This window comes from Mesitornis unicolor, unplaced genomic scaffold (genome assembly GCF_000695765.1).
Source record: "Mesitornis unicolor isolate BGI_N332 unplaced genomic scaffold, ASM69576v1 scaffold1952, whole genome shotgun sequence".
NCBI classification, from domain to species: Eukaryota; Metazoa; Chordata; class Aves; order Mesitornithiformes; family Mesitornithidae; genus Mesitornis; species Mesitornis unicolor.
The window spans coordinates 1-13,704 of record NW_010169767.1 but is presented as its reverse complement, the minus strand read 5'-3'; the positions used below and the strand labels follow the sequence as shown (position 1 = coordinate 13,704).

General features: G+C 40.0%; 1 protein-coding gene across 2 annotated transcripts in view; it reads left to right on the top strand.

Moving 5' to 3' along the window:
- LOC104536745 (solute carrier organic anion transporter family member 1C1-like) overlaps positions 1 to 1,376 on the top strand; it is a 23,413-nt gene extending 22,037 nt beyond the window's left edge. For both annotated transcript variants that reach the window (XM_010179459.1, XM_010179457.1), the window contains 2 exons: positions 3 to 120; positions 1,154 to 1,376. In XM_010179459.1, the coding sequence (XP_010177761.1) occupies positions 3 to 120; positions 1,154 to 1,376 (341 nt within the window). The remainder of the gene's footprint in view (positions 1 to 2; positions 121 to 1,153) is intronic.
- Positions 1,377 to 13,704: the final 12,328 nt, after the last annotated feature.

The window sequence follows — 13,704 nt, the reverse complement described above, 5'->3', positions numbered from 1 at the left end:
AGCAGGAATTCCAGCCCCAGTGTATTTTGGAGTGGCGATAGATACAACTTGCCTGAAATGGGGTAGCAAAAGATGTGGGGGAAGAGGAGCATGCAGACTCTACGATTCCAGTGCTCTCAGGTAACAGCTCTTCTCCATTTGTTCTTTAACTTGTGTTCTTTAAGTACATCTGCACCTGGCACTGGTAGAAGAATTTGTCAGAAAATTTGAGTGAAAGATTTGATGCCAAATGAAATAGTCTGACTAGCAGTATTAACAATAATGCTCAGATTTTAGCATTCTTTTTTGGTTTAGTCTCTTTTTTTCACGTGTCATACTTACTTCAATATCAGTTGGAAATATTTAAGTCACTGTTCAGGTAAAACCTTGATTTTATGCTAAAGCTTCCCTCCTTTTTTAACAACTCTGCTCTGTGTGTGTGTGTAAGTAAATAAGTAAGTAGATACCTAAAAACACTGTTAAACCTAATCATTGCTCCATGTTAAAGCTGGTCCACAAAAAGGAAGGGAAGGGTGCCATAAAGAACGCTTGGCTTATCTAGAGGCATAAGCGCAGTGTTGTCTTTATCAACGTATTGCTAGAGGAGAGTAATTATCTGAACTACATTCATGAAAGACATTGCCAGAAATGGAGAATGGAATAACAATGGTGAAAGGAAAATGAGGTAACAGATTGCCCTTTCCCCCATCCCCAGGAAAAAACATGAAGGCAGGGTACATTTTGTTTTGAAAATCTGAAGAAAAGAACAAAAGCTTGGTTTGGACTCATTACTAATAAAGCATAACAATGTTGTTGCTGCTGCTTTTGTTACTGTCATTATGCCTGTAAAGTGAAAATACCATTAAATGGTCTTGGTATAACTTGTACTGTTTATGACGCAACAAGAAATAGATTAATTGCCCTAGAAATAATAATGTCATTCTCACTGAAGCACATTTAAGTGGAGGAGGTCAGTCAATGCCTGAGATGCTTTCTTGGCCACAGACCACTCAATACCTGACCTGAATGAGCTGACAAACTCTCCTCTCCAGGGTCATCAACGTGCTTGAAGAACTTTCTTAGCCTTACCGCATGAAAAATTGAATGTGTCCTTGATGCCTTCTAATTGTATGCTGCCTTTGAAATAGGCTCTGATCAATCATTTCTCTCTCAGGTATGTGTACCTGGGGCTGACTTTGGTGTTGGGCATGGTGTCCATTTTCTTCAGTGTTGCTGTCCTTTGGGTTCTCCAGAAGAGGTCTTCTCCACAAGATGAGACCCTCTCAGCCAACAGGGAGAGAGGCACCTGTGGGACAAAAAGCAGAAAAGAAAATTTTCTCAATAGTGACCATTTAATTCAGTCAACTTACTGGCCAGAAAAGGAGACTAGACTTTAGGAAGACCAAGATCTCCATCATGACTTTACCCAGTGAGTGGCGCTCCAGGCAAAAATTCATCATCAGTGAAGCGGTATTTTAGTATCCACCCTGAAAATGTTCACCTTCATGTAATTTTCACCAAAAGAAAAGACAACTATTTTAGCACATGTACAGCTCTGAAAACACTGCTCACCATTTGTCCTGCTGAGTCAATACCACTCAAGCAATGGGATTTGTTATAGATGGGGAGAGGCAACTTTCTCGCTTGCTGAGAAGCCGGTTTTATTGCTGCCTCTCAGCTTCATCCCTCTCTGTCAAGCTGCAACAGCTGCTGCTTCCCTTTGGCTTCCTTCTGTGTGTGAGGGGTAGTGGGGAGGCTGCAGTGCAGCTCTGTCCATGATGGTACTGGCCAGTGCACCACTGGTGCACAAAACCCAACTTGGCAACCTGGCCCGTGCAGGGATATTCTGCACATAGCTCGCCCTTGCAAGCAGTGCAGCACAAGACAGAAGGAAGGTGGTTTGCTGGAAGGACAAATCAGCTACAGGCTTTAGGCATTTCATGAGTTCAACTCATAACACTTAGGACATCAAATGTTGTGGTTAGGGATTCTTTTTCAAGTAGCTCTGTTACAGCACAACAATAACAGCAATAGAAGTTGTCATTGCAGTCAAAGAGAACACAAATATTGTCCAAAGGAAACTGGAATAAAAAATAGAGCTTTTTTTTTTTTTAGGTTTCCAGCACTGTCTTGGTACTTGCTAGTACTCGGTGTACTGAATAATTCCACACATTTTATACAATGTAATAACACCATTATACAAGATACATATGATTTATTTTTTAAAAATATATGACAAGACAGATTGGGAACAATAAAATGAATTCAAAGACTGGGTGATTCGGAGATTTTCCTTTTAACTTATTGTATTTGCTAGTTGAAACTAAACATGAATCATAGTATCTCTTTATATATAATTTCTGCAGTTTGACAGTATTTGGTATAATATAAAAAAGGGCTGGGAAGTACAATGGAGAGCTCTTTAACATGGAAAAAATATCTCAAGAATGCTTGCACTGAAGAAGTGACAGCATCACTACAAATTATGTCCATTAAAGCAACTAGAATTTTAGAGCACATGTTGAAAGGCAGGCTTCACCTTTCATCATAACACTGGCAAAAAAATCTTATATCACATCACTTGCGTCTCAGTGGTGACTGTAGGTACCCTGCTGTCTAACTAAGCTTGCAGGCCAAAGGCAGATGTGGAGCCTCTACTGTGGATGCATGAGGAGGGGCAGATGTATAAGAAGGGGACTTACTGAGCTTTATCAATGATAAATGTTTACAGTGTACCATTAGGGAACTACCTAATCCATTTAATAGTAATACCAAGAAGGATGTTTCTTAAGCACCAAATATCTGCAGAAGGTAAGAATTTAAAGCCATAACTTGATAAAATGCAGTTGTCAGAGGAAGCCATTGATCAGAGGACCAATGCCACCCACCATTTGCCATATGGGTGAGTGTTTAGATAGTGATCTGGAACATGAGATACCTGGTCCCCTGCCCCAGCTCTTTGTCCTCGCAGGTGAGTGTTGGAGGCTACAGGCAATAGAGTACTGGAGAGCTGTTCACTTTGCCTTGTATAACCAGATATTGAACTAAACAAGCAAAATTAAAATAATTAGAAGGTTTGTGAATATGTTACAAACTGAAGCATTGTGGGTAGGGTGAATCACAAAGATCTGCATTCCACTTTCAGCTCTCATTCATACTATATCATCATAAAAACAGCAAAAAATGCCAAACCGCATCAGCATCCAGGAGTGAGAGACATGCTTGGAGCCTTGCGCAGGCTCCTTGGGAGGGCACTTTTCATAGCAATGACCTGTCAGATCCAGTGAGAGAAACGGACAATCCAACTTAAGCACACACTGGGATAAAAAAGGAAGGTTATCTGCATTTTGCTCGATGCTTGATGTATGTGTGTCAAATTAATGGGGATGATTCCTAATTTGGGAATCTGCCCTGACAGAGTTTGTGGCTGGGACACTGTTGCTCAGGAATGACAAAGCTGTCATGGAGGCAGTTCTGCATGTGCTCAGCAGCAGAATGGTCAGGAAAATTCACTGGCTTACAGGACAAAGAGAGAATTGTGCTTCAAGACCCCTCACCAGCTTCATTGCACTTAATTTTAGAGCACTCATTAAAATGACATTACTTACTTAATCAACATGTGGTTAATACAATCAGGAGGTTGGTTAACCAAGAGCTCATCACAGATTAATACAGTTCATTGAATTTTGAAGAGAGTAAATAAGGGAAGGATTTAGTGGAGAGCAGGCAGAGCACATTCTCATAGCTTGATGGTGACCAGGTCAGGAAACTTTCTCTCATGGCTTTTGACCAAGGTGACTCTGAAAGACTGTTGTACATGGTGATAGCCAGAACCCTCTCCTTGATCCTGTGATGTTGGCACTTCTAAAAGAAGATGCTGAGAAACGGGGACTGGTTTTGAAAAAAAAAAAAAAAAACCTGTGAAAATGCTATGCAGTCAGCAAAAATCTGTACATTTAATTCTGCAGACAGAGGTAGACTATGTTCTGGTGCCTGGAAATAAAACAGGACAAAACTGCATTAGAAATAAGATACATTTTTTCACTAGAACAACTCTCTCAGGGATGTTATAGATTTTTCTGTCATGTGCAGTCTTTAAACCAAGATTATAAAATATCTGCTCTTGTATAACAAGACAGATGAACATCTTAGTGAAGATGTATTGTGCATAAAGCCAGGTATTTAACTGCCTGAACCATAACATTTTTTTCAGTCCTTATATTTCAGGTAATATCCCAGACCATACAAAGTTGATGGGGGTTTTGCCCTAGGGATTTCACCTGAAGGAGGCATGTTTTTCATTGCCTTTTTGCTAAGATGCAGCACACATTTTGATTACTTCCTACAAAGTTCTAAGTACTCTCACCTGCCAATGACTTGCACACCTTCAATTCTGCATCTATAATAACAACTCCAAACCAAGCTGCTGATTAAGACAGAATGCAAAGACAAGCTGTACAATCAGCATTAAAGACTACCCTTTTTATTTTAAATAGAAAAAACAAAAAATATTATTAAAACAGTGCATCCTGGTCTACTTTTCCCCAGATGGATACATATCAATGACAAAATTATCAGTGAGTTCTTATGAAAGACAAAAGCTCCACTGTTCAGTGGAAGGAACAAGTCTCAGACACTAGCTAAGATGGTGACACCAAATCAGCTTGTCAACATGCTTTTCTTTCTTTTTAGCTCTACAGCAACAAGCTGAAACTAGATGCACTGGAATACGGAGCACCAAGAAACCTTTTCCATTATTGTAAAGTTTTTTCACGTTCTCGCGATTCCTGCAATAGCCGAACATTTGCTTAGCTCTACACCATCCCTTTTACTTACTTCATTAACTAAGAGTTAAATTTGAAAATACATCGATTTGATGTATTTAGGGATTAGTGTCCTGAGAATTAAAAAGGCTCTAATCAAAGCTGCCCACTGCAGTTGGCCTCTGCCAGGCCGATTGCTCCCTGCTACTGCTGGCTCAACCCTTGCTAACCGGTGCCTTGAAAGCCACTTCTGGTGGGAGTCTGCTGCCACCCTCTGCCTGGAGGAGTCTGCAACAAGATCCTGCGGTAAAGGTGATAACCTTAGTGTGGCTTCTTTAAGGACTGCAACAATAACTTATATCTCAGTGTTCTTATTAAGGGGATTTTTACTATCGTAATCCCATGAGTGTAAATTACAGTTATATGGGAGGGCTTGGATGATAAAAAGGATGAAATACATCTTTTTCCAGATGTGAGACCATAGTCTTTGAATGGACTTTAGTAGTTTCCCATTTCCCATTCTTGTAATTTTGTTCAACAGCTCTTGGTTCAAGAAGTCAACTTTGAATGTGAATGCTTTCACAGACATCTTGGACAACAGCAGTCTGAATATAGGAAAATTATTCTCAGCCATACAGAAAACAAAGCATAAAAGATATTTTAGTTCCTGAAAAGTTATAAATTAATGGCTTATACAGGACTAGAAAAAAACAAGGAGAAATTGCTCTGTATTCATATAGTAAAAGAGGAAACCAAAGGAATACTGTTTCCCCTTTTAGTATATGGAAAAGAAAGTGGCATTTTTACTGCAGGTTCTACTTCTTCCAAATTTCAAAGTATGTTTAGCTCAATGTCTTTTCATATTTTTATGATCAAAAGGAAAAAAAAATCAAACCTTTGGGTAGGCCTGCTGATGCATTCGAAGACAACCTGAAAATGAAACCTTGGGAACTAAAGTTTCCACTGAAAAAACATTGTAAAGCAAGAGGGAATACTTATCTTTACATAGTCAGAGCATAATAGTGAAGCTTGTGGCACACCTTTGAAGAAGGACAAGGACACAAGTGTTTGTGTTAATGAGCCCTGGGTAGAACATCAGTAGCCGCACAGATTAACAGAAGTATGGAATAGACAAGGGCCTATCCTGTGACTGGAAAATGTCAATCATGGTATTAGAAACCTGCTGGAAGTGGATGCTTTATGGCGCAGCAGAACATGAAGAATTACCACCTCTGAGAAGGAGAGGCTCACATCTGTTGTAAGAGCATGAATTTCAGCCTCTTGCATGCAGTTAATGCTAAGTACATGACTGTGAGGATATCATAGAATCATAGAATGTATTGGGTTGGAAGGGACCTTTAAAGATCCAATCCCTCTGCAGTGAGCAGGGACACTGTTACTAGATCAGGTTGCTCAGAGCCCCATGAAGCCTGAGATTGAATATCTACAGGGATGGGGCCTCCACTACACACACAGAATCACAGAATCACAGAACGTTAGGGATTGGAAGGGACCTCAAAAGATCTTCTAGTCCAATCCCCCTGCCGGAGCAGGAACACCTAGATGAGGCTGCACAGGAAGGCGTCCAGGCGAGTTTTGAATGTCTCCAGAGAAGGAGACTCCACAACCTCTCTGGGCAGCCTGTTCCAGTGCTCTATCACCCTCACTGAGAAGAAGTTTCTTCAACCTCTCTGGGCAACCTGTTCCAATGATCTATCACCTTTATATTGAAGAACTTTTTCCTAATATCCAATCTAAATCCACTCTTTTCTAGTTTTAAACCATGACCCCTCTTCCTATTGCTACATGACCTAGTGAACAGTCCTTCCTCAGCTTTCTCAAAGGTACCTTTCAGGTATTGGAAGGTTGCTATATCTGGGACTTTAGCAAGACCTTTGCACAATCTCCCTTATTATCCTGGTAGCCACTATAGGGTGGGTAGAAAATTAAAAGATCTGGAACTGTGATCGAGATCAAAGCCCAGCAACTGGTAGTCAGTTGCTAGTGATGTTCCTCAGCAGTCAATACTGGGACTGATAATAGTTGACAACTTCATTAATCATTTGGAGAATAGGACTGGAAGTGCTCTAAGCAAGTTCATGTATGACACTGAGGAAAGGAGCAGTTCATTACTGGAGGGTAATGGCAGAGGAAGTTTGGTAAGGATGGAGACATGGGCTGACAGGAACTCTTAAAGTTCAGTAAAGGAAAATGTAAAACCCTGCACCTCGGATAGAATGAATCTATTTATAGAAAATGTCAAAGGAGTCAGCTAGGCAGAAAACATCTTTGCACAGAAAGACCTTTGGGTCTTGGTGGATGCTGAGTTAGACATGAGAAGGTAGTACACCTTTGAGCCTACAAGGGTAACTGCATATTGAACTACATTTATTAAAGACCAGAAGATCTGCAAAGGTGATTCTTTCGCTCTGTTCAGTATGTGTCAGTCTGCATTTGGGATGTTGTGTCAGGTTTGAGAGTCTTCAGAACAAGACAGGCATTGATAAACTGAATCAAGCTGAGCAAATGATGGATCTTACTGCTTGCTTAAGCTATCTAATGGATGCTTATACAGAAGACAGCACCAGACTCTACCCTGTGCAGAGGTGATGCAAGTCAAAAATGTGGGAGGCAAGAGCTACAAGTTGCAGCAAAGGAGATTTCAATTATACATACATACACATCTATATAGACAATTATTTACTGTGAGAGTGGTCAGACACTGGACCAGGTGCCAAGGTAAGCTGTGGAAACTCCTTCCATGAAAATTTCCACCCAAAACTCAAGTTGAGGAGACCTGAGCAACAAAAACAATCATTGAATTTAATCCTGCTCTAAGTGCAGAGGGTTGGACAAGCTGAGCTCCAGAGATTCCTTCTCTGTGATTCTAAGCTTTTCTCTACAATTACTTTCTTTTGGAAAGCATTCCAAACTTTCATTAAGCCAACAGTTAAGACCCATCTATTTTGGCTTTCTCAGCAAAGCACCAGCCTGTCTCTTTGGTTTTCATTACGGTTATTAGATTTCTAAATGTATTATGCACAAAATTCCAGCCTCACTTTTTGAAATAACGGTAAAGGCACAAAGTTGGATGTAACAGATAAACAGAGGAAAGTCTGGATATCATACAGGGAAAAAAGAATAATGACCTTGAGAATGGCAAAACAGGAATGGAATACAATGTTAAATAGCAAGTTGCACAGTTGATGGCCAATAACAGGAAATTCTGCTCCAGGGTTGGAGCTCCTTAGCTGAACATTTTTGAGAAGACTCTAAGTGTACCTGCTAATTGTAGATAACAAGGAACCACCCTTAAAAGATGCTTTTCTGAAAATGCTATATGTAATCTTAGAGCATATCTGACAAGGCTAGAGATAAGAAAGAGTTAGTATTTCAAGATGTGTCACTGGTGAGATTACACCTGGAATATTGTGTACTTTGTTAGCCATGTGCATTGATGAAATATGAATCCAGATAGAAACCACTGTAGCCAAGGGCTCCAAAGATGTGCTGCAGAATGAAAGGAGTCTATTTTTCAAGACAATTTCAAGCATTATTAGCTTGTTTACTCAGTAAAACAGATTGAAAAACTGTGCTCTCTTCATTTATGATCAAGGTTGTGTCCTAACTATCAGATTGAGGGGAAGAACTTTTAAAGCTAAAGTACCCTGTTAGTTCAAAACTGGAATATAATTTGATCATGACTGGAAATAAAAAGAAGGTTCCTATGCATCAGAAGACCAATCCTTTGCAGTAGCCTTAGAAGTCAAGAAGGCCAATGGCATCCTGGGGTGTATCAGAAGGAGTGTGGTGAGTAGGTCGAGAGAGGTTCTCCTTCCCCTCCACTACCCTGGTGAGACCGCATTTGGAATATTGTGTTCAGTTCTGGGCCCCTCAGTTCAAGAAGAACAGGGAATTGCTTGAAAGACTCCAGCGCAGAGCCACAAAGATGATCGAGGGAGCGAAGCATCTCCCTTATGAGGAGCGGCTGAGGAAGCTGGGTCTCTTTAGCTTGGAGAAGAGGATACTGAGGGGTGACCTCATTAATGTTTATAAATTTGTAAAGGGCGAGTGTCAGGACGAAGGAGCCAGGCTCTTCTCAGTGACAGCCAATGACAGGACAAGGGGCAATGGGAGCAAACTGGAGCATAGGAGGTTCAATCTGAAGGGTGACAGAGCACTGGAACAGGCTCTGAGGAACCCAGAGAGGTTGTGGAGTCTCCTTCTTTGGAGACATTCAAAACCCACCTGGACGCATTCCTGTGTGACCTAGTTTAGGTGATCCTGCTCTGGCAGGGGGGTTGGACTGGATGATCTTTTGAGGACCCTTCCAACTCCTAATGTTCTGTGATTCTGTGATTCTGTGAAGTGGGAGGAAATGCAGTTCTTATTGTTCTCAAGGCACGGCTTGATCTTTTCACAAAATGTGCTTTTGAGTTTGCAGACAAGATTTGTGATCTGGATTCCTCCTGCATTCTTATTTTATATTTTTACTAATACTTGCAGTTGAATTGCACTGACATACAGCTTTGGAATAACTGTCATTTTCTTGATGATGATGTCTCTTCTAGGAAGCTAAAGCCGTGATGTCTGTTCTAGGAAGCTAAAGCCGTGAGCAGTGCAAGGTACTGAAGGCAAAATTTAATTAAGATTATCCAAAGGTCAGCATTATTAAGTAGGCTGTAAATGTTCATAGCAAGTAAAAGAATGGACGTGGTGACAGTGGTGGCAGGGAAGTGTCCATGAACTACAAGGAATTACAAATTTTGTTGTAACATCCAGTCAGACAGTAGTCATAGCTTACATGCTTTAAGAATAACTTATTTTTTAGCTACAACCACTCTCAGGAATCAAACATAATGCACAAGGAAGCAATCAAATAAAATACTTCTCAGGAAACCAGTTCCAGCTTCCTTGAACCAGAGCTATAAGTAGGTAAAGGGCTACTCCAAAGTACATGTAGCCCCAATGAGCTTTCACATTCTGTTTGCATGTGCTGTTAATAGCACTGAACAATAAATCATAGAATCATAGAGTCATAGAATGGTTTGGGCTGGAATGGACCTTAAAGAACATTTAGTCCCACTCCGTTGTCATGGGCAGGTACACTTTCCACAAGGCTGGATGCTCAAAGCCCTGTCCAACCTAATATTGAACACTTCTAGGGAGGGGGCATCCACAACTCCTTGAAGAAACCTGCTTCAGTGTCTCACCACCATCGCAGTAATGAATTTCTTTCTAATATCTAATTTACATCTACCCTTTTTCAGTTTTAAACTGTTACCCCTCGTCCTATTACTACACTTCCTGAACTGAACAGTCTTCTAAGCATGAGCTTTTCTTGAACATCCGGTTTGTTCAACATACCCAAGGCATTGCATTTTCTCTTTCTGCGAGTACTAGGCTGTCTCTTGCAGGTCTTAACTGAATGGACTTTAGCCATAGACTATGAGAATAAAATACCAAAATACGTTTTAGCTATCAGTTATCAGCAACACTTGTAAAGTTGGAACACCATATTTTTACATGCAAAGAAGGTGTGAGCTATTACAGTCTTGACAAGCTCAGGATGAAAGGTGTTTCACAAGAGTGTACAAAAGAACACATTTGCACACTTTCTACCCAATTAATTTTTGACCACTGTGGATAAACATGTATTTTGAGACCTTCAACAGAGGGCAGAACTGGGAGGAGACAAGATTAAAACTGCCTGAACCATAGTTTGTGTTGGAAGTTAATGATTCTTATACCAAGTACCAGCACAGCCTTGCTTAAGGAGAGAATACTCTGACTTTTGAGCATTTGTCTGGTAGTATAACTGCTGTTGTTGTGGATACAGAACCTAGGTAGGAACCTCTTTAATATTCTTTTTGTATTGTAAATGTCAGTGCTTTAATGACGACATCATACTTTCGTATGTGTGTCTCTGAACAGTAAGCATCATATGCCTTGAAAAATGCAAGCAGCATTGAGGCCTGTGCAGAACTGTAATATTCATTTTTCGTATTACATTGACTTAAATGTCTTATTATGATTCCTTAATGTATTTAAAAATCAATGAGACAATTGGATTATCTCTGCAGTTAGTGTAAATCAATACAGTTCCATAAACTACTAGATGAAATGTGACTCCTGATTAGTGATTTTTTAGTCTACTGGATAGTGGTATAGCCCCTGAGAGAGCAACTGTAGTGAGAAGCAGTCCAAGGACCTACAGTGTCTTTTCTGGATTCTGAAAATTCATCAAACATCACTGTATTTTTATTTCATAAGAATCTACAAAACCTGTAGCAAATTATTGTCTTGAGCCTTGTAAACTAATTACCTGTTCTTCATGCTAAGTTTTTTTAATTGTTGGTCTTATTCATTATAATTTGCCTATAATTAGGGGGTAGAAAACCAAGCTTGAATTTTTTTAATGTTGAGTAAGGAACAGATGTATCTAACAGGCACAGAGATAGGCCATGGCCCCTATAGTGTCATATGCATCGAAGCACTGAAGAAGTCTGTGCTTGTCTTTTGCATGGTGGGCTGCTGTACTCTGGATAGATCATGCAAGATTTGAGGAAATCCTCTCTGCTGCTTCTTGATTCTATCTGTCTGGGCCACCAAGGAGAAGGAAAAGTTATTTTTTTGTCCAAATACATGTTCTGACCCAGACTTACAGCACAGTCACAAAGGCAGTGGTACTCACATGAGTGAAGAATTTGGGAAGCAGATACAAGCAGTTGGAAAGGAAAGGAATTGTTCATGCCAGCAGTACTACCTAAGGACATAGTAATGAACTTAAGCCCAAGAAACTCCTAAGTAGTTTAAATCTCTGTGTATTTGTCTTAAACATCCTTAAGCAATAGCCCTCTTCCATCTGAGTGAAGAAAAATATTCTTCACCATCGTGGATTAGAGTAATGCCTACCATTTAAATGATCTGACAAGTGTTACTCTGCCATATGGCCTGTAGCAGAGCAATTTGCAATTGCAGATGGACTTTCTCCAGCATTAGAAAAGTTCATTCAACTTTTTTCAGCTTCATTCAAGCATGGAAACCACTCTTTGTGTGATCTTCCCCCCGCCTCTCCTTCACCCTTTTCACAAATGAGGAGACTACTGTGAAAGGTGAAATAAATCAGTTCCTGTGAGCTATGATTTCTGAGTTCTAACTTGGGGACATTAATTTCAATACTCCTATCTCCCTTGTGTGTCAAGATCTGCAGATCTGAAGAGGGCTTGTTTCAAGTGACTCATTTATTTCCGAGTGGCTCTGCAGTGGCATCTGGACCTTCTTTCAGAAAAAATCTGTTCTGTTTGTAGTTGGAGTTGCACAAACGGGCAAGTGTTTTCATTCTTTAAGCAAACTTTGCAAATAGATACATAGAATTCCCTTACAGCTTTTCACTGAAGTATTCTGTGATTCTTTTTAATTGTTTGCCCATCTCTCAGATATAGAGTTCTTAAAAAAATGAGAAAAGAAAAAGGTGAAGTATTGCACTACTCATTGCAAAAAACCAAATTCAACTTAATCATGAAACAAGGCTTTCAACAATAAAGAAGTATTTTATATCAAAGGAGGGTAAAGATTTTTCATCTAAGGGTGATCTCTTCCCAGGGGTATTGGAGCAGTTCTGCTGAACTGCTCAGTTGCAGACGATTTCATGCATCAGGGGATATAGACAGCACTCTGAAACAGCAGGGGATTAGGGATACCCCATATACTAATGCAAAAAGAAAAAACTTGTAATATCGTTATGGGAGATCAGTTAGGTAATATAATAAATTTTTTTTGCTATTAAGAATTTTTTCCAACAGGCCAATGTGAAGTCATAAGGCATGGTATTACTACAGAGATCTTACCAAAATGATTGAGTCCTAAGCCACATGATCTGTAAATTCAAAATGTCCCTAGGACTACCTGTGCATCAGCACTGATGCTTTGTTGACCCTCATAGTTTATTTTTGGACAGAGACTTTGTCTCATATTCTTTTGTGGAAATTGTCTGTTCAGCGTTGGAAGACATTGTAGACTGAGAAAAGGAGAGGGGGCAGTGGGGAAAGTGGGGAGAGTGAAAACCTGTTAACTTGAAAAGAAATATGTCAAAACAAGATACTTCAGAATTTAAACAAATGCATGCTTTGAAACACCCAAGCCATTGAGCCAAATCCTTGCCAATAAAAAGAGTTTGTTTCAACATCTCGGCAATTTCCTGTAACTACTGTTTCATCAGAAAGGTCCTTAAGCAACTCTGTTTTGGCATATTTGTTTTTGTATTTATTATTGTTTTCTCTTGGGTTCAGATCACTCAGTAAGGAAATCAACCATGACAGTGGAAACCGAATCCAGCAACGTTGATGACTCAAGTCAGGAAGCAGGACCTGCCCAGCTTTTGGAAGATGAAGCAAATAAAAATCTACCAGTCAAAAAGAAGTCTTCCTGTTGCACTGGCTTGAAGGTTTGATTCCTTATCAATATCACCACAAATTATTGTTATATGTTTAAAAATGCTGCTTAAGATATGACATGACAGATTACTTCTTTCTTGTCCCCCCTCTTTTCTGGAACTAGATACACACTGGAGGTACAGAGAAGGGTTGGATGTTTTCTTTATCCAAAAGAAAACAGAAACTCCTGATTTAACATATTTACTCTCAGTTCACTCAGATAGATCCCCTTTTTGGTCATCAGAGGCAGGTAGCAACTGCCAGTGGAAGACTTGAAGTGTTCTAAAATAGGTGGCTATGATACACTGTTATCTGGAGGTTGCTACCACCACTCATTCTTGTAGGGCCAAAATAGGGTGAGGTAAATCATATTCCAAGACTTTTATCTAATCCAGGGCTGTAGGTCAGTCCACTGATTCCCATAAGCATCCAAGCTTTCAGAAGCGAACAAGAAGAACTGATGGAACAAAGCAAGTAAAGTAATGAAAATTTTGCTTTGAGGCCCCAGAGGAAGCCAGGACAATGGA